This window comes from Chlorocebus sabaeus, chromosome 22, assembly GCF_047675955.1.
Source record: "Chlorocebus sabaeus isolate Y175 chromosome 22, mChlSab1.0.hap1, whole genome shotgun sequence".
In the NCBI taxonomy this organism is placed as follows: domain Eukaryota; kingdom Metazoa; phylum Chordata; class Mammalia; order Primates; family Cercopithecidae; genus Chlorocebus; species Chlorocebus sabaeus.
This window is the reverse complement of record NC_132925.1, coordinates 82398864-82415070: the sequence shown is the minus strand read 5'-3', so window position 1 is coordinate 82415070 and position 16207 is coordinate 82398864. Positions and strand designations below refer to the sequence as shown.

The 16207-nt window shown below is 34.9% G+C and overlaps 1 protein-coding gene across 11 annotated transcripts in view; it reads right to left on the bottom strand.

Annotated features, from left to right (window-relative positions):
- Positions 1-16207, bottom strand: part of DNAH12 (dynein axonemal heavy chain 12) — a 247789-nt gene that overhangs the window by 58270 nt on the left and 173312 nt on the right. For 8 of the 11 annotated variants that reach the window (XR_012090615.1, XM_073010001.1, XM_073010003.1 and 5 more), the window contains 6 exons: positions 14347-14588; positions 13168-13315; positions 12721-12866; positions 5514-5728; positions 4208-4400; positions 1082-1274 (listed from right to left, as the gene is read on the bottom strand). The exons of 1 other annotated variant lie outside the window; for it this stretch is intronic. Coding sequence is in view for 9 of the 10 variants with exons in the window: in XM_073010001.1 (XP_072866102.1) it covers positions 1082-1274; positions 4208-4400; positions 5514-5728; positions 12721-12866; positions 13168-13315; positions 14347-14588 (1137 nt within the window). In the remaining variant the exon portion in view is untranslated. The remainder of the gene's footprint in view (positions 1-1081; positions 1275-4207; positions 4401-5513; positions 5729-12720; positions 12867-13167; positions 13316-14346; positions 14589-16207) is intronic. 2 more of the 11 variants (XM_073010009.1, XM_073010010.1) reach the window with 2 other exon arrangements.

Sequence of the window (16207 nt, the reverse complement as noted above, 5' to 3'; positions counted from 1 at the left end):
AAATCGTTCCTATTTCTCCAGCATCTGATGTTTCCTGACTTTTTAATCATCGCCATTCTAACTGGTGTGTGATGGTATCTCATTGTGGTTTTGATTTGCATTTCTCTGATGGCCAGTGATGATGAGCATTTTTTTCATGTGTCTGCTGGCTGCATAAATGTCTTCTTTTGAGAAGTGTCTGTTCATATCCTTTGCCCACTTTTTGATGGAGTTGTTTGATTTTTTCTTGTAAATTTAAGTTATTTGTAGATTCTGGATATTAGCCATTTGCCAGATGGGTAGATTGCAAAAATTTTCTCCCATTCTGTAGATTGCCTGTTCACTCTGATGGTAGTTTCTTTTGCTGTGCAGAAGCTCTTTAGTTTAGTTAGATCCCATTTGTCAATTTTGGCTTTTGTTGCCATTGTTTTTGGTGTTTTAGTCATGAAGTCCTTGCCCATACCTATGTCCTGAATGTTATTGCCTAGGTTTTCTTCTAGGGTTTTTATGGTTTTAGGTCTAACATTTAAGTCTTTAATCCATCTTGAATTAATTTTTGCATAAGGTGTAAGGAAGGAATCCAGTTTCAACAGACTTATAGACCAATGGAACAGAATAGAGCCCTCAGAAATAACACCACACATCTACAACCATCTGATCTTTGACAAAAACAAGAAATGGGGAAAGGATTCCCTATTTAATAAATGGTGCTGGGAAAACTGGCTAGCTATACGTAGAAAGCTGAAACTGGATACCTATCCAATACTTCTAATAATACCTTACCTATCCAATAATACCTATCTGATACTTCTAATAATACCTTACCTATCCAATAATAATAAATATATTTTAAAACATTCATTCTAAATTTATTTCTTCTGTGTATAGATACCATATAGATCAGACCAGGTTTTAAATAATTTAACAGTAAGATATTCTCTTAAGAGTTTAAATTTATGTTTTGGTATTTTATCATTTTCTTTTTCCTTTCCAGCAAGGCTACTCCAGTACCTTCCTTCAGGGCTGGAAGAAAATCAGAATCTTAACATTTCTTAAGAATCTTAAGATTTAAATCAAAAGATTTCTAGGATTCTTTTTTCACCTGCTGTTTCTTTGTTATCTCATTGGACATCATTTTGGCAGAGTCTAAGACTTTAATTGCACTTTCATCTTCTAAAATGTTCCCTTCTGATGATGATAATGTTTCTAAAATTTTTTTCTCTATGTCTTTCAGCTGTTTCTTGTTAGCTGCAGACTGAAGAATAAGGGCATTTCGTTCCTCTTCTAATTCTGGTCTAAAAAGATAGAAACATTTAGTCCAAATTTGTAGTATTTTATCTAAATTTACATCTAAGTGTTACATATCACAAATCTGTAGACATCTAACACAAACTAAGGTGATTAACTGCTTTATTTTAAGGGAAAAATACTTTCACACACATAACTATTTGAGAAGTTCAAGCAAAAAAAGCATTAATTGTATGCACGTAAAATGTGACAATAACATGTGCCACAGTAAGTCTAAGAATACATTACACTTATCCATATGGCACAGCTGGTATGCAAAAGTAAGAACTGGAGAAGAAATTCAAAGTATGAACTTCTTACTTATTTCTTTATTTTGTCACCACTAAGTCTCATTTTCGTCATATTTTCTATAGTAGCAAACATTGAAAGGATGACTGGTCATAAAACTGACTCTTTAAGTGAAAGACAAAATTGGCATTTATGTCAAAACACTAATGTCAAACAAAAATGGGATGAAACTTCAAAATAACACAGTCTATCACGGAATAGAATATGTTATGACATGGTTCTGCATTGGACACTCTACAAGTGGGATTTAAATATTGGAAGAAACACTTCATGGTTAAATATTTTCACTTTTAATTTGATTTCATTTACTAGACCACCTGATAATGTTACATTTAGATTCAAGTGAGATCAGATTTCCTTCCAGAAGCAATTCTTTACTAGTAGCCCTCCCAGGTACCATAGTGTTTTTCCTCATTTAAAAAAAAAAATACATATTTGTGGTTTTACATTTAAGTCTTTAATCCTTATTACAGGCACAGGCAAAGATTTCATGACAAAAATATCAAAAGCAATTGCAACAAAAACGCAAATTGACAAATCTGATCTAATTAAACTAAGGAGCTTCTGCACAGCAAAATAAACTATCTGAATGTACAGACAACCTACAGAATGGGAGAAAATGTTTGCAATCAACCTACCTGACAAAGGTCTAATATCCAGAATCTACAAAGAACATAAACAAGTTTACAAGAAAAAACAAACAACCCCATTAAAAAGTGGGCAAAGGACACTTCTCAAAAGAAGATATTTATGTGGCCAACACACATATGAAAACAAACTCAACATCACTGATCATTACAGAACTGTAAATCAAAACCAAAATGCGATACCATCTTATGCCAGTCAGAATGGTGATTACTAAAATGTCAAGAAACAACAGATGCTGGTGAGCCTGCGGAGAAACAGAAACACTTTTACACTGTTGGTGGGAATGTAAATTAGTTTAACCATTGTGGAAGACAGTATGACGATTCCTCAAAGACCTAGAACCAGATATACCATTTGACATAGCAATCCCATTACTGGGTATATACCAAAGGAATAGAAATCATTCTATTATAAAGGTACATGCACGTGTATGTTTACTGCAGTGCTATTCACAATAGCAAAGACATGGAATCAACCTAAGTGCTCATCAACTATAGACTGGATAAAGAAAATGTGGTACATATACACCATGGAATACTATGCAGCCATAAAAAGGAACAAGATCATGTCCTTTGTAGAGACATGGATGGAGCTGGAAGCCATTATCGTCAGCAAACTAACACAAAAACAGAAAACCAGACACTGCATGTTCTCACTTATAAGTGGGAGCTGAAAAAGATGAACACATAGACACAGGGTAGGGAACAACACACACTAGGGCCTGTCAGGGTGGGTAGGAGGAGTGAGAGCATCAGGAAAAATAGCTAATGCATGCTGGGCTTACTACCGAGGTGATGGGTTAAGTGCAGCAAATCACCATGGCACACATTTACCTATGTAAGAAACCTGCATATCCTGCACATGTACCCTGGAACTTAAAATAAAAATAGTGCATATATAAAGTATAAAGAAAATGATAAAAATTACCCATAATCTTACCACCAGAGAGAATTACTTTAACATTGAAGTGTATTCCTTCCCAATCTTTTTTAAATTTTTTATATATGTAGATAAACATCAATCTTTTTTTAAACAAAATATTACGTATTCTGGATATAGTTTTATATGCCGCTTTTTCCTTCTTTTGCTAAGCATTTTCTTATTAATATCCTGTGTATAGGTATATAAATGAATGTATTTCTATTTACAGTCACAGCATAGATTCCTAGGGGTGAAATTTCTGGCTCATTCAGATGCAAGTCAAAAGTCATGGTGTCAGAGGAATTTGAAACAGAGCAACTCCATCTTGAGTAGGGGGTGGGTAAAATGAGATTACAACCTACCGGACTGCATTCCCAAATGATTGGGCCTTCTAAGTCACAGGATGAGATAGGATGTCAACACAAGAAACAGGTCATAAAGACCTTGCTGATAAAACAGATTACAGTAAAGAAGCTGGCTAAATCCCACCAAAACCAAGACGGCCACAAAAGTGACCTCTGGTCATCCTCACTGCTACACCCCACCAGTGCCATAACAGTTTACAAATGCTATGACAACATCAAAAAGTTACCCTCTATGGTCTAAAAGAGGGAGGCATAAATAATCCACCCCTTATTTAGCATATAACCAAGAAATAACCATAAAAATGGACGACTAGCAGCCCTCGGGCTGCTCTATGGAGGAGCCATTCTTTTATTCCTTTACTTTCTTAATAAACTTGCTTTCACTTTACTCTGTGGACTCGCCCTGAATTCTTTCTTGCACAAGATCCAAGAACCCTTTCGTGGCGTCTGGATCGGGATCCCTTTCCTGTAACAATGGCATGTAACCTGAACCCAACTGCCCATACCAAAAGCCCAATATAAAACAGTTGGCTTATAACTTACTTGTTATAGATGGCTATTTTAGAGGATTATGTGATTATTTATAGTAACAAAGTATAAAATTTGACAAAGTTTTAAAAGATTCACAAAACAAAAATATTAATGGCCTATAAATATTCCTTTTTAAACCATCTAGAAGCATCTAAGAAAATACATACCTCTCCTTTGCAACAACAATACCTAGTAATTGATCTTCAAGTCCTTCTGGAGTTATCATGAAATTGAGCAAAGACACTTTTGTAGCCAGCTCTGGCATATAGTGTGGATTTCTTAGTTTTGTGGTGATATAAAATTTGAAATCAAAGGAATACTCAATAATGACCTCACCAAGTCTGATGCAATCAATGCCACCTATAGTTCAGAAAACAAATGCATAACAAGTGAGCTAGTTACATAGCCCCTCACACTATGTACTTCTCTGGCCTTGCCTAGGTTACAAATAAATAGTCCTAAAGTAATTTAAAATAGAAAACAAGGCAGGCTCGGTGGCTCACACCTATAATCCCAACACTTTGGGAGGCCAAGGCAGGTGGATCACTGGAGGTAAGGAGTTCAACACCAGCCTGGCCAACATGGTGAAACCCTATCTCTACTAAAAATACTAAAAAAATTACCTGGGTGTCGTGGTGGCACACACCTGTAATCCCAGCTACTTTGGAGGCTAAGGAACAAGAATCGCTTGAACCCAGGAGGCAGTGAGCTGAGACTGCACCACTACACTCCATCCTGGGCAACAGAGCAAAACTCTGTCTCAAAATGATAATAACAACATATAGAAAACAGGAGTGGCAAAAGTCACAGACACAGCAACAAGTAAGCAGTTATACAGCAGGACTCTTTATGGGTTAATATAGGATATTTTCTCTGGTTGTCATAGAGCTTTGTAAATCAAGATTTCTCTTGAGCTTTCTTCCTCCATCAATTTTCAATTATGATTCTAAAATATATGTAAATGACTAAAGTTCTTAAAGGTAATAGCACTTGGCAGAGACAAATTTTTATAAACAGAAAGATATTAGGTGGACAATGTTTATCTAAACTCAACTCAGGCCCACATTCATCATCACTATTCATGGTGGCTAATTCCTATAATCCCAGCACTTTGGGAGGCTGAGGGAGGAGGATCACTTGAGGCCAGGAGTTTGACACCACTACTATTCATAACAATAGACTTTTTGTGGTCAAGGGTCACAGGATAAAGGAATTTCAAGCTGGCTTCCACTTCTTTATGTTCTCTGACAGTCTAGATAACAGTGGTTAAGGCAATGAAGAGAGGGCAAGGTATATATCTGGCTAAGGTTCATTCATGATAGCTTGTTCCAAATTTCCTTTCACTCATAACAATGAACCAGAAGTTCTGCATTACTAACATTATTATTAAATTTATGTAGTAGGCTTCTTTCACGCCTCCAAGATAATTCAATCATCTTTCAGTTCTACAGATTAATAGAAATTGCTTTATACCTTGTTTAAAAGTTTGTCTAAGTAGTAAAGGCTCCAAAGATGGATCCAGTTCTTCACCAACATTTTCTAATAGAAGTGGAGTTCCAAACTGAATACAGTTTTCCAACGTTCTCATATAGTCTGAATCTGATAGCTTAATAACACTAAGCTGATTTTCTTTTTCAGAGTTTTTGATCCACTTATTGGCTTGACCCTGGGGGTCAATCATTAAAGGCCTAGAATATAATAAGAAAAATTCTGAGAGGAAGACATAAACATTGAGATTTCTTTAGAATGATATAAATAATAAACATCACCATCAATCTGTACAAAGTATTTCATATACATTATCAGGATTACTCTTCACAAAAGTCCTATGAGAAAAAAGTGAAAAGGAGTTTTTTTTTCTTTTTCTTATTTATTTTTCAAATGAAGAAATTCAGTCTCAGGAAGTACTCTGCTCAAGGTTCCAAGGTTCCAAAACTAGTTCAGTGTTAGAAGTAGTAGGACCTTGTGAATCTATGAGCTCTGCTCTTCCCAATATAATATGCTGTCTTCATGGTAACTTTAATATATGACATCTGTTAACATAATATGAAAGTAATACTATAAAATATTTGATAAACATTTAAAACAAGAGATCCACTAGCATATAAGGGATTTCCTCAGATTATAAGTAGAATTACAAATTATGTCCAAGTTTAGGGTGGTATATATCTGAGATCTATTTAGGAGTTTCTTCTGAGTTAGTAAAGACTGTGTTCAAGAATATATGATTCATGGTTCATATGTGTAATATATGATGTCTTTTTGCTCTTCCTCATGGATGATGCTCATTGTCCTAGGTTTCTCTTGTATTCAGTACGGTACATTAAATTTTCTTTTAAAAATATAGCCCAGAGGCCGGGCGCGGTGGCTCAGGCCTGTAATGCCAGTGCTTTGGGAGGCCAAGGCGGGCAGACCACCTGATGTCAGGAGTTCAAGACCAGCCTGGCCAACATGGTGAAAGCCTGTCTCTACTAAAAAAAATAAATAAATAAATACAAAAATTACCCGGGTGCGGTGGTGGGTGCCTGTAATCCTAGCTATAGGGGAGCCTGAGGCAGGAGAATCGCTTAAACCCGGGAGATGGAGGTTGCAGTGAGCTGAGATCGCACCACTGCACTCCAGCCTGGGCAACAAAGAATGAAACTCCATTTAAAAATATATATATACACATATATAATTTTATTTAATTATATATAAAAATTATATATATTTAATATTTATATATATTTAAATAGATATATATACATATCACAGAAAAGGGAGTTTTTGTCCCATGTCATGTCAGCTTTCCCATTCTCTTTCTATTCCAACAGATTCTAGGGCTAGAGCTAAAATCCCCTTTCCCTATAAGCTCTTTAATTTACTCTCAAATAACTGTGTTCTTTTAGTTTCTGTCTTTCCCCAAGAACTAAACTAGATGACTGGACGTTTTCTTTCTTGGCTCTAATTGTGCTGAAATCCTACTTAAAGTACAAAAAGGTCCAGACGATGCTTAAAATCTACTTTTCCTACCACAGCAAAGAAAGCAAAGGCATTCTGCAAATAAAGTTATTTTTTCATAGACGTTACCTAGTAATTACACTAGTAGATGCTTTTGGTACCTTTCAAGGCCCTGTTTAAAGAGACATTATTTTCTTCCTTTCATGTCCTTATTATTGGAAAAATACAGTATGTGTTCATTCCCTCACAAAATGTAACAACACCTATAAATTAACATTCTAATGTTAATAAACATCCTTGGTAATGCCTAAATAAATGTTCTTGGTTATCCAATAATTAGAGATTCTTGTCTACTCTGAAAGAAATCTGACTCCTATTTAATATAACCTTATGTGAATACTGGAAAATTGGATTGTTGTGTCCATCATAGAAATAAGGCCAGGCCATGGAATTTGCATTCTAAGTATACCTTACTCTAGGTATGAAAATAATACTAGCCTACATTTGAGATCTTTGAGCAGTTTGAAGAAAGCAGCATTATCCATCTACATTTCTGACAGAGGTGCTAATTTGGAGGAAAATAAGCTTTGCTGTTAAGTAGCCAGAGCAATGTATAAACACTAAAAAAGGAACACACTATTTTGCATTTTATTTTTTGTCTCCTACCTCCACCTAGGAGACACAGTAAGCGTTTTCATCATGGTTGAAACATGGCAAAATCAGAACTTAAGATATAGACTAGAGTGAGATATTCAAAGATAATTATAAAAAACTAACATTTCTTGAGCACTTATGTGCTAAGTGCTTTCTCACAACATTTCTATGAAGTAGGAGTTATTTTCATTCACAGATGGGGAAACCAAGGCACTGAGAGGTTAAATATGTTACCAAACTCTCAAGACAGAAAGTGAGGAAGTTTGAACCCAAATGCCCTCACTCCAGAGTCTGAACTGCTCTCAACCATTGCACAATATTATAAACAGACAAACTGCTAGAAACTATAAAGAGCAAGCACAATGATTAATTACCAACTACAGTCACAACAGCATGACTGGCTAAAAATCCTTCTTCCTCCTAGTGCTGATGGATAAAATATGACATTATTTTAAATGCACAGGTTAATTGAGGCAGGCATTTAAAAGACACATACATGCATTCACACATATCTAATACATAGGTACAGAAAAACACAGGTGCCAAAACAGATAAAACTAAAATCCAGAAGAGTAAGTTTGTGAGCTAAACTGACAGCTGGACTTGGGAAGAGTGTCAGTCTGATAATCTAGAGGCTCACTGGGTCCATACATGGGGGGAGGCTGGAACTGAGACCTTTGTATTAAGCTGAAACTCACAAAAGGCTTAAAGAAGTCACTGATAGAAAAAATTTCAACCCTATGCATAAAGAGACAAGAAGGAAATGTTTTGATTCCCATCTCATATCTGGCTAGGAAAAAGTGTCCCCTGAAAATGTGAATGTGTAGCTGTGGGTCTATATCTCATACAGGTTTAGGATATAAATTTATACCATCTACATGACTGAGGAAACTCCAAGCTGGAAAATTAACAGTTTGTGGCCAGTAATACTCCAAAGAATCCCAGAAGAAGTAAAGGCAAAACACACACTGCAGCTGAAAGTAGATTTGAAAGTTTACCCGTATTGCCACTCCAGTGGTTCCCTAACTGAAGTTTAGTCTTCTTTATTCTTGGAAAGCATTTTAAATATATATATAAAAGATCAGAAAAATTTTAATGAAATGTCTTCTTTTAACATCTTAACATACACTCACAGTATTTGTTTCTTAGAAAATGGCTTGTTCTTTGATTTTAGCTATTAATGATAAATTAAAAATGTCTTTGTATTTCTTAAGGGTAGCATTTCATACTAAAAATCGCTGAATTGTACAATTTAAAAGGGTAAATTTTATGGTACATGAATTATATATCAATACAGCTGTTAAAAATGATGGGAGGTGGGGGCACTATACTCGCCTGTAGTTCCAGCTACATCAGGAAGCTGAGCCAAGGAGGTCAAGGCTGCAGTGGGACATGATTGCACTACTACACTCCAGCCTAGGTGACAAACTGAGACCCCCATCTCAAAACACACATACACACACAAACACATGTGCATACACACCTGGACACATCAAACTGCTGAAAACTAAAGAGAGAAAAACTGGAAATTTTCCAGAGGAAAAAAAGGCATATTATATAAAGAGGAACTAAAGTAAGACTTAGAGTAGACTTCTCATCAGACTGTGCAGGTCAGAAGCAATGTAGTCACATCGTGAAAGAAAAAACAATAAGCCCCAAAACAGAAGCAAAAAACAACTGTCAACCCAAAATTCTAAACTCAGCCAAAAAAAAAAGAATCTTTCAAAATGAAGATGAAATAAAGACTTTTTTCAAGGTTGGTTAATAGATACAGAAATACAGTTATGTAGAAGGCATAAGATCTAGCATTTGATAGTGCAGTAGGGTAACTATAGTTAACAATAGTTTGTTGTATAGTTCAAAACTGCTAGAAAAGAAGAATTAGAATATTCCCAACATAAAGAAAATACAAATGTTTGAAGTGATGAATACCCCACTATCCTGACTTGATCACTGTACATGGAATAAATGTATTAAAATATCACATATATCCCTGAAATAGGTACAACTATTACATATCAATTTTTTTAAAGATTGTTTTTTTAGACCAGAAAAAGAAAAAAGCTGAATTCATTGCCAGTAGACCTGTTCACATGAAGTGTTAAAGGACATTCTTCAGGCAGAAGAAATGTGAAACCAAACAGAAACTCAAAGAAATTAAGAGGTCCCAAAATGGGAAAAAGATGAAGGTAAACATAAGACTTTTTTTCTTATATTTAATCAATCTAAAAGATAAATTATTGTCTAAAGTAAAAAATAAAGAGAATCTATTATAGAATTTATGGCATACGAAAAAGTAAAATATGTAACAGCACAAAAGACAGACAAGAGATAGAATTATACTGTTGAAAGATACACTATATATAATAGCATAAAATTATTTGAAGATATTCAGTAATAAACTAAAATGGATGATATTATAAACACTAGCACGAACACTAAAAATAAGGAGCATTTAACCAATAAGCCAATGTGGACATAAAATGGAATCATAAAAAAAATTCAGCTAATCCAAATCCAAGTAGAAAAAGAAGAAAAAAAGGAACAAAGAACAAAGGAGACAAATAAAAAAGAACAAGGTGGTAGATTTAAATCTAAGTGTATCAATAATTCCATTAAATGTAAATGATCTAAATACTGGGATTAAAAGTAGAAAGAAAAACAAAGCATTTTAAAAGCAGTTCACAAGTCCTCACTAAAGTTAGAAAGACTAAAGGGACAAAGCAGTGAGGAAATAATGGATAACTCAACAAATAGTGCTGGAGTAAATGGCTATCATTATAAAAATAAATAAAATTACCTTTTGTCATGTCCAAAAATGCAAAAGAAGGAAGCAAACATGAGAGTCCTAATTGTAAAACATACGCTACTTTTCCAGGTCATGACTCTTCTTCTGAGATGGTTGTTACTCTGGCTTGGGCCCCACAGCTATAAGTTACTAAACCTAAGGTGAATGTTTGTCCCAAGCTAGACCAATCAGATGTTTTTCACAGGAATTAGAATTTGGACTCAGTGGTTATAGTTAATCTATACTACTCAACTGATTTTTTTTTTTTTTTTTTTTTTTTTGAGACAGTCTTGCTCTGTCACCCAGGCTGGAGTGCAGTGACACAGTCTTGGCTAACTGCAACGTCTGCCTCCCAAGTTCAAGCGATTCTCCTGCCTCAGCCTCCTGAGTAGCTGGGATTACAGGCGCATGCCACCATGCCTGGCTAATTTTTTTTTTTTTTTGTATTTTCAGTAGAGATAGGGTTTCATCATATTGACCAGGCTGGTCTTGAACTCCTGACCTTGTGATCTGCCCGCCTCAGCCTCCCAAAGTGGTGGGATTACAGGCGTGAGCCACCGTGCCCAGCCCACAACAGTATTTTCTAAACTGCAATTTAAATAATCTGAATGGTCACAAAACACATGGAAATGGGTTCTAAAACAGAATTAACAGACTCAATGGTCTAATATTCTGTTAAACAGAATGATCCCTGCTCTACCACAGAACACATTTTTTATAACTAAAACATATTCTTTTTCAGATTATATTAAATTTTGCTTATTGCTTAGAAGTTTCAACTTAAGTATCTTCGCTCTCAAGTAAAGTTTTGAGTGTAAACTCAATATATGATTATACACATTCTTATTTTATTAAAACAATACTGTCAATATAAACAGGAGTTAGTTGTTTTGAAGCTTCCAGAAAGATTTGCAGAGAATATAAAACAAACAATAACTCAAACTTTCAGGATGTTACATTTCCTTATATCTTTAATTTATCTCATCTAAAAGAAGACTAAAATTTCCATTATGGTTTTAAAGGCAGTGAGTGTGATATCCTATTCCACAATTCACTCCAGCATAGTAATTAAGAGCAAGGATTTGAAAATTAGATTGCCTGGATTCAAATTCTGACTCTATCACTTATTTGCTGTCTTTACTAATTTAAAATTACTAAATCATTCTGGGCTTCAATTTCCTCATCTATAAAATGGGATAATAATAATACCTAACTCACAGGACATTATGAAGATAAATAGTACCTGATAAATCTAAGAGCTCCATAGTATCTATCACAGTATATTTGAGATACAGTCCCATGAAAAGACTTTTAAAATTAGATGACACTGTCACTACATAACCATTATAGAAAACTATTTCTCAAAGGAAAGTAATTTTCCAAGTTTTTCAAAGTGATATGAATAAGAGGATAACAATAAAGACATCTGAAAAGTTTTTGTAGTTATCAGACTATCAATGATAGCAAATAAAAAAGTACCCATGAAATTGCATAAATTATCAAGTTATAGTATCTTGAAGATGGATAGCAATACCTAGTTAAAATAAGTACATTGTATAGACAGAAACTAGAAATAGCCCAGATGTCCATCAATAGGAGAATACATCAACAGTGATACATTCATAAAATGGAACTCAGCAACAAAAAATAGGAACAGAGTACCAATGCATGCAATAACATGGATAGATCTCAGAAAAAAATACGCCAAAAAAAGCCTTATCCAATAACATATACATTATGATTCCTTTATATGAAATTCTAGAAGTAATCCATACAAAAATAACCTAGACAAAACTAACCTATGGTGGGAAATAATCAGAACAATGATTTCTTGGGGTGGGATGAGGGTAGGGATATACGAAAGGAACATAAGGAGACTTCCCTGGTGGTAGTCATGTTTTGTATCTTGATAGAGATTTGGGTTACACTGGTTTATATCTTCGTTAGAACTCACTGAATGGTATGGTTTTGTGTATTTCATGTATGTAAATTTTACTTCGAAAGAATAAAAACATAAGCAAACAGTGAACTTTAGTTGATGATATGCATGCTGAAGTATCTGGAAGGAAGTATACCTATGTCTGCCATTTACATGGAAATGCATTTTAAAAGATGGGTTGATGGAGTGATAGAGGGAAGGACAGGTACATGATAAAGCAAAAATACTAAAGTGTTAACTGCAGAATCTGGGAGGTGGTAGTTATATTGGTGCTTATGATAAAATTCTTTCAACTTTTCTATATGTTTGAAAATTTTCAAATAAAACAACGGAAAAAATAAACAGTTTATATTTCTTACCAACGCCTTGAGTTGTTAACGATCACTCCATTATCTATGGAAAACCTATCTGTTGGTAATCCAGCAATATTCCAAGCTCTAATTTTTACTGGATCACCCAGGGTTTTACTCAACAAGAACTCCTCTGAACATGGGATTTTTTTCTTCTGTAAGAAATAAACAAAAATCTGTTTTCTTTCATCTTGTTAATTGAAATATTTTTAAAATTAAAATATCAGTTTAATTGTCACTAGGTAGTATTTAATAACGCTAAGAAATGGAAAGAAGAGAAATTAAAAGTTGAACTACGGAACTATTTTACTGATGAAACAAGAAGCAAAAAAAGAAAGATCCCATGTTTTCAGTTATTTCTTCTTTTCTGTCCTTGTTATCATCCTTTCCCCCAAAATATCCCAAAACACACTTTGGATGTTCTAAAACAAGACTTACAAAATATAAAACCACTACCTTGCACAACATGCTCCAATCTTTTGTACATGTTTCTCGAAAGCCAGAAGTGAAAGCACCAAGGTAAGCTATGACTCCTGCTGATACCAAGACATCGCCGGTTAAATTTTCATATGTTATCTGAAGGTCATCTGCAGCTTGGGCCCATCTGTGCCATCAACCAAAGGCAAAATCGATTTACAACAGAGAATGATGGGAGACAGTAATTGAAAGGGCAAGGGCTTCCAGTCTAATTGTGTAACAAAAAGCTATAAAATGTGGGACACCTGCTTATCTGTAAAATGAGGTTGGAACCCTTCTAGCTCTTATGTGCTATAACATGTATCTATGTTATGTGAAGGACAATCTTCCTTTCATTATTAGAATATTAGACATTTCTTACAGGACTTGGCCCTTCAGAAAAAGCAAAAAATAAACCAAAAAACAAAACAAACAAAAAAAACCCAAAACACCAACATTTTGCCTAATAATTTTGTCTTGGATGATTTGGTCTAGTGGATGTGCTATTTGTTTTAGTATTTATTGTTAGACTGTAAAACACAGGAACATTTGCAATTCATTGCCAAAAATTACATTTAAGCTGTATAGAAGCTGACATACTAAGAATGGTATTTTTTCCATTTAATGAAACCCATACAATAAAAAAGTGTATTCCAAAACTGTCTAATCTGTACTACAAAGTCTTGTCAAACTTTATCGTGCTATTCATTCAACAAATAGAATAAATGAAATAGCTGGCTGTCCAATCCAAGTAAATACATTAGAATAAAGCTTACTGGCTTTGTTAGATCAAGCCAGTTATATCTTCCTTAACATAAAATTTAACCAATGAACCATGCATTCACTACTCCCTCCAAACATTGTATTACAAAAAATTTTAAACATACATAAAATTGGAAAGAACTGTACAACAAACAACTACATACTCACTACTTGGATTAAAAAAATTGTTACCATTTGCCTTATTTGCCTCTTTTAAAAGACCATATGAAAGCAATTTGTAAACATCATCCTCAAGACTGATATCCTTGTTTGGAGAAGCCTGGCCAGGTGCCTTCCAGAATGTCCCATATTCTCAACCAGCCATTGTAAAATCAGTAATCACAATAAACACCCAAAGAAGGTCACATATTCAAGTCTGACATTCCTAAATCTTGTTAAAATAAATAGAAATCTGACCTTGATTTTTCTCCACCCAGTCCTCCAATTAATTGTGAGGCTCTTTCAAGTTTCTTAGCACAGAGTTCCACCTGGTCTTCTAAAGCAGCCTTTTCCTCTGTTTTCTCAAGAAATGTCATTTGTAAATTTTCCAAATGATGTTCTACTTCTGCCAGTTCTGCTCTCTTCTGATTCAAAAGCTCCATTGTCTCAGCTAAAGACTTCTGAGCTTCTGTTAAGCGAGCTTTCTTAGGAGCCACTACCTTTTTGGGAACAATATATGCAGATATGATGCGTACTATGTAAAATTGATATCTGTATAATTCCTCCCTTATAGATATTATGGATTAGAAATGCATTATAATAAATTACATAAACATTTTGCCTTAAATCTTCTGTTTTTACATACAAAGTAAAATATACCAATATATTTTATAAAATAGATAAATTCGGACTAGCAAATTGTCACCTATAAAATGATAATTTACACTGGGCTAACAAAATGTCGAAATATGTAGCAAAAATGTCACAAGATGTCTCAAAATAATGAGTAGGTGTCACTCAACTGTTGTCAAATAACAGAGAAAAACATATAACATGAAATAATAAGTGTTTGTTTAAACACATGAATATGCCTTGGGTGTTTTTTTTTTCCTTTCCAAGCTTGTGATTTTCTTCCTATCAGATTGAGGCTTACATCTGCCTTGCCAGGATTAGAGCTGTGAAGGTGGAAATAAAAAGGAAGAAAACCTTGATGCTCAGTTTCACTACCAAAACTGAATTTTCCTCAACAAATCTTGAAAAGCCACATTTGAATGACAGAAAAGGGATTTCCTAAAGTTGTTTTGTTATGCCCATCAGCATATCAACAATGCAGTTTGGCCAACTGGATCACGGAGCGTCCTCTACGCCCTTGGTACAAAGAATGTAGAAGATGACCAGAGAGAGTCTGCGCCTATTAGAAAGTAGATAGACCTAACCCTTCTAGTAAATTGCCATGAAAGAAGCTGAAGGCAAGGACGGATGAGAGAGAGAGAGGGCAGTGTATCAGACACAAAATGCCCTGCTTTCTCTCTGCTGCATTGAAATCATGAAAGAAAATGTGTTAAATAAGTAGACGGAAAGCACATGAAAGAAAATGTGTTAAATAAGTAGACAGAAAACAGGAAGTTCCCTTTTCTGCTTCTGACTTCAGAGAAGACATTACTGCATATTTCCCTCCCATGCTTCTGTATCAACATGGGGCAGCTTGTATCAGAATAAAAACGGCAGTGTGGAGGTGTAGAGTGGGAAGGCAGGAAAAAGCCTGAGTGCCTTGGCTTCTCTGCTTTGTAGAAAGGATCCACGAGATTCTACACATCTGTGGAACATGTGGAAATTAGCTGAGCTACCATGAGACTACTGTGTGAAGGGCCAAGATGTTTAGTGGAAAGACATCCTAGATAAAATTAATTTTATTTCTTTAACAGGTTTTTTCAGGTCTGCTCCCTTGAAACTAACAAAGTCTCTACCTCTCTCTAGGTACGTGTATGTATATCATTTAGGAAGACCTTCCCAATTATTACAGCTTGATCATTTATTCTGTCTTCTGAGTTTGTTTTAAACACATGCTACCACATATTTTCATCTACCTTTTTATTTATATTTCTTTCTTCCTTAGGTAGAATTCTGCAAGCTGCAAGGGCAAAGTCTTTGTTGCCCTGGTCCTTTGCTAGCCAGATTTACAAAATGCTCTTAACTATTCTCTGCTCTCCCAGAAATTTGGACCCGGTGGGTATTCCATGAAAGGTTCTGTGTCAGTGCATGGTATTGTTTCAGGGGATCTTTCCATGCTCTACCTCTTAACTCTACTGGATCCTCTTACTTCTGATCCTTGGAATCA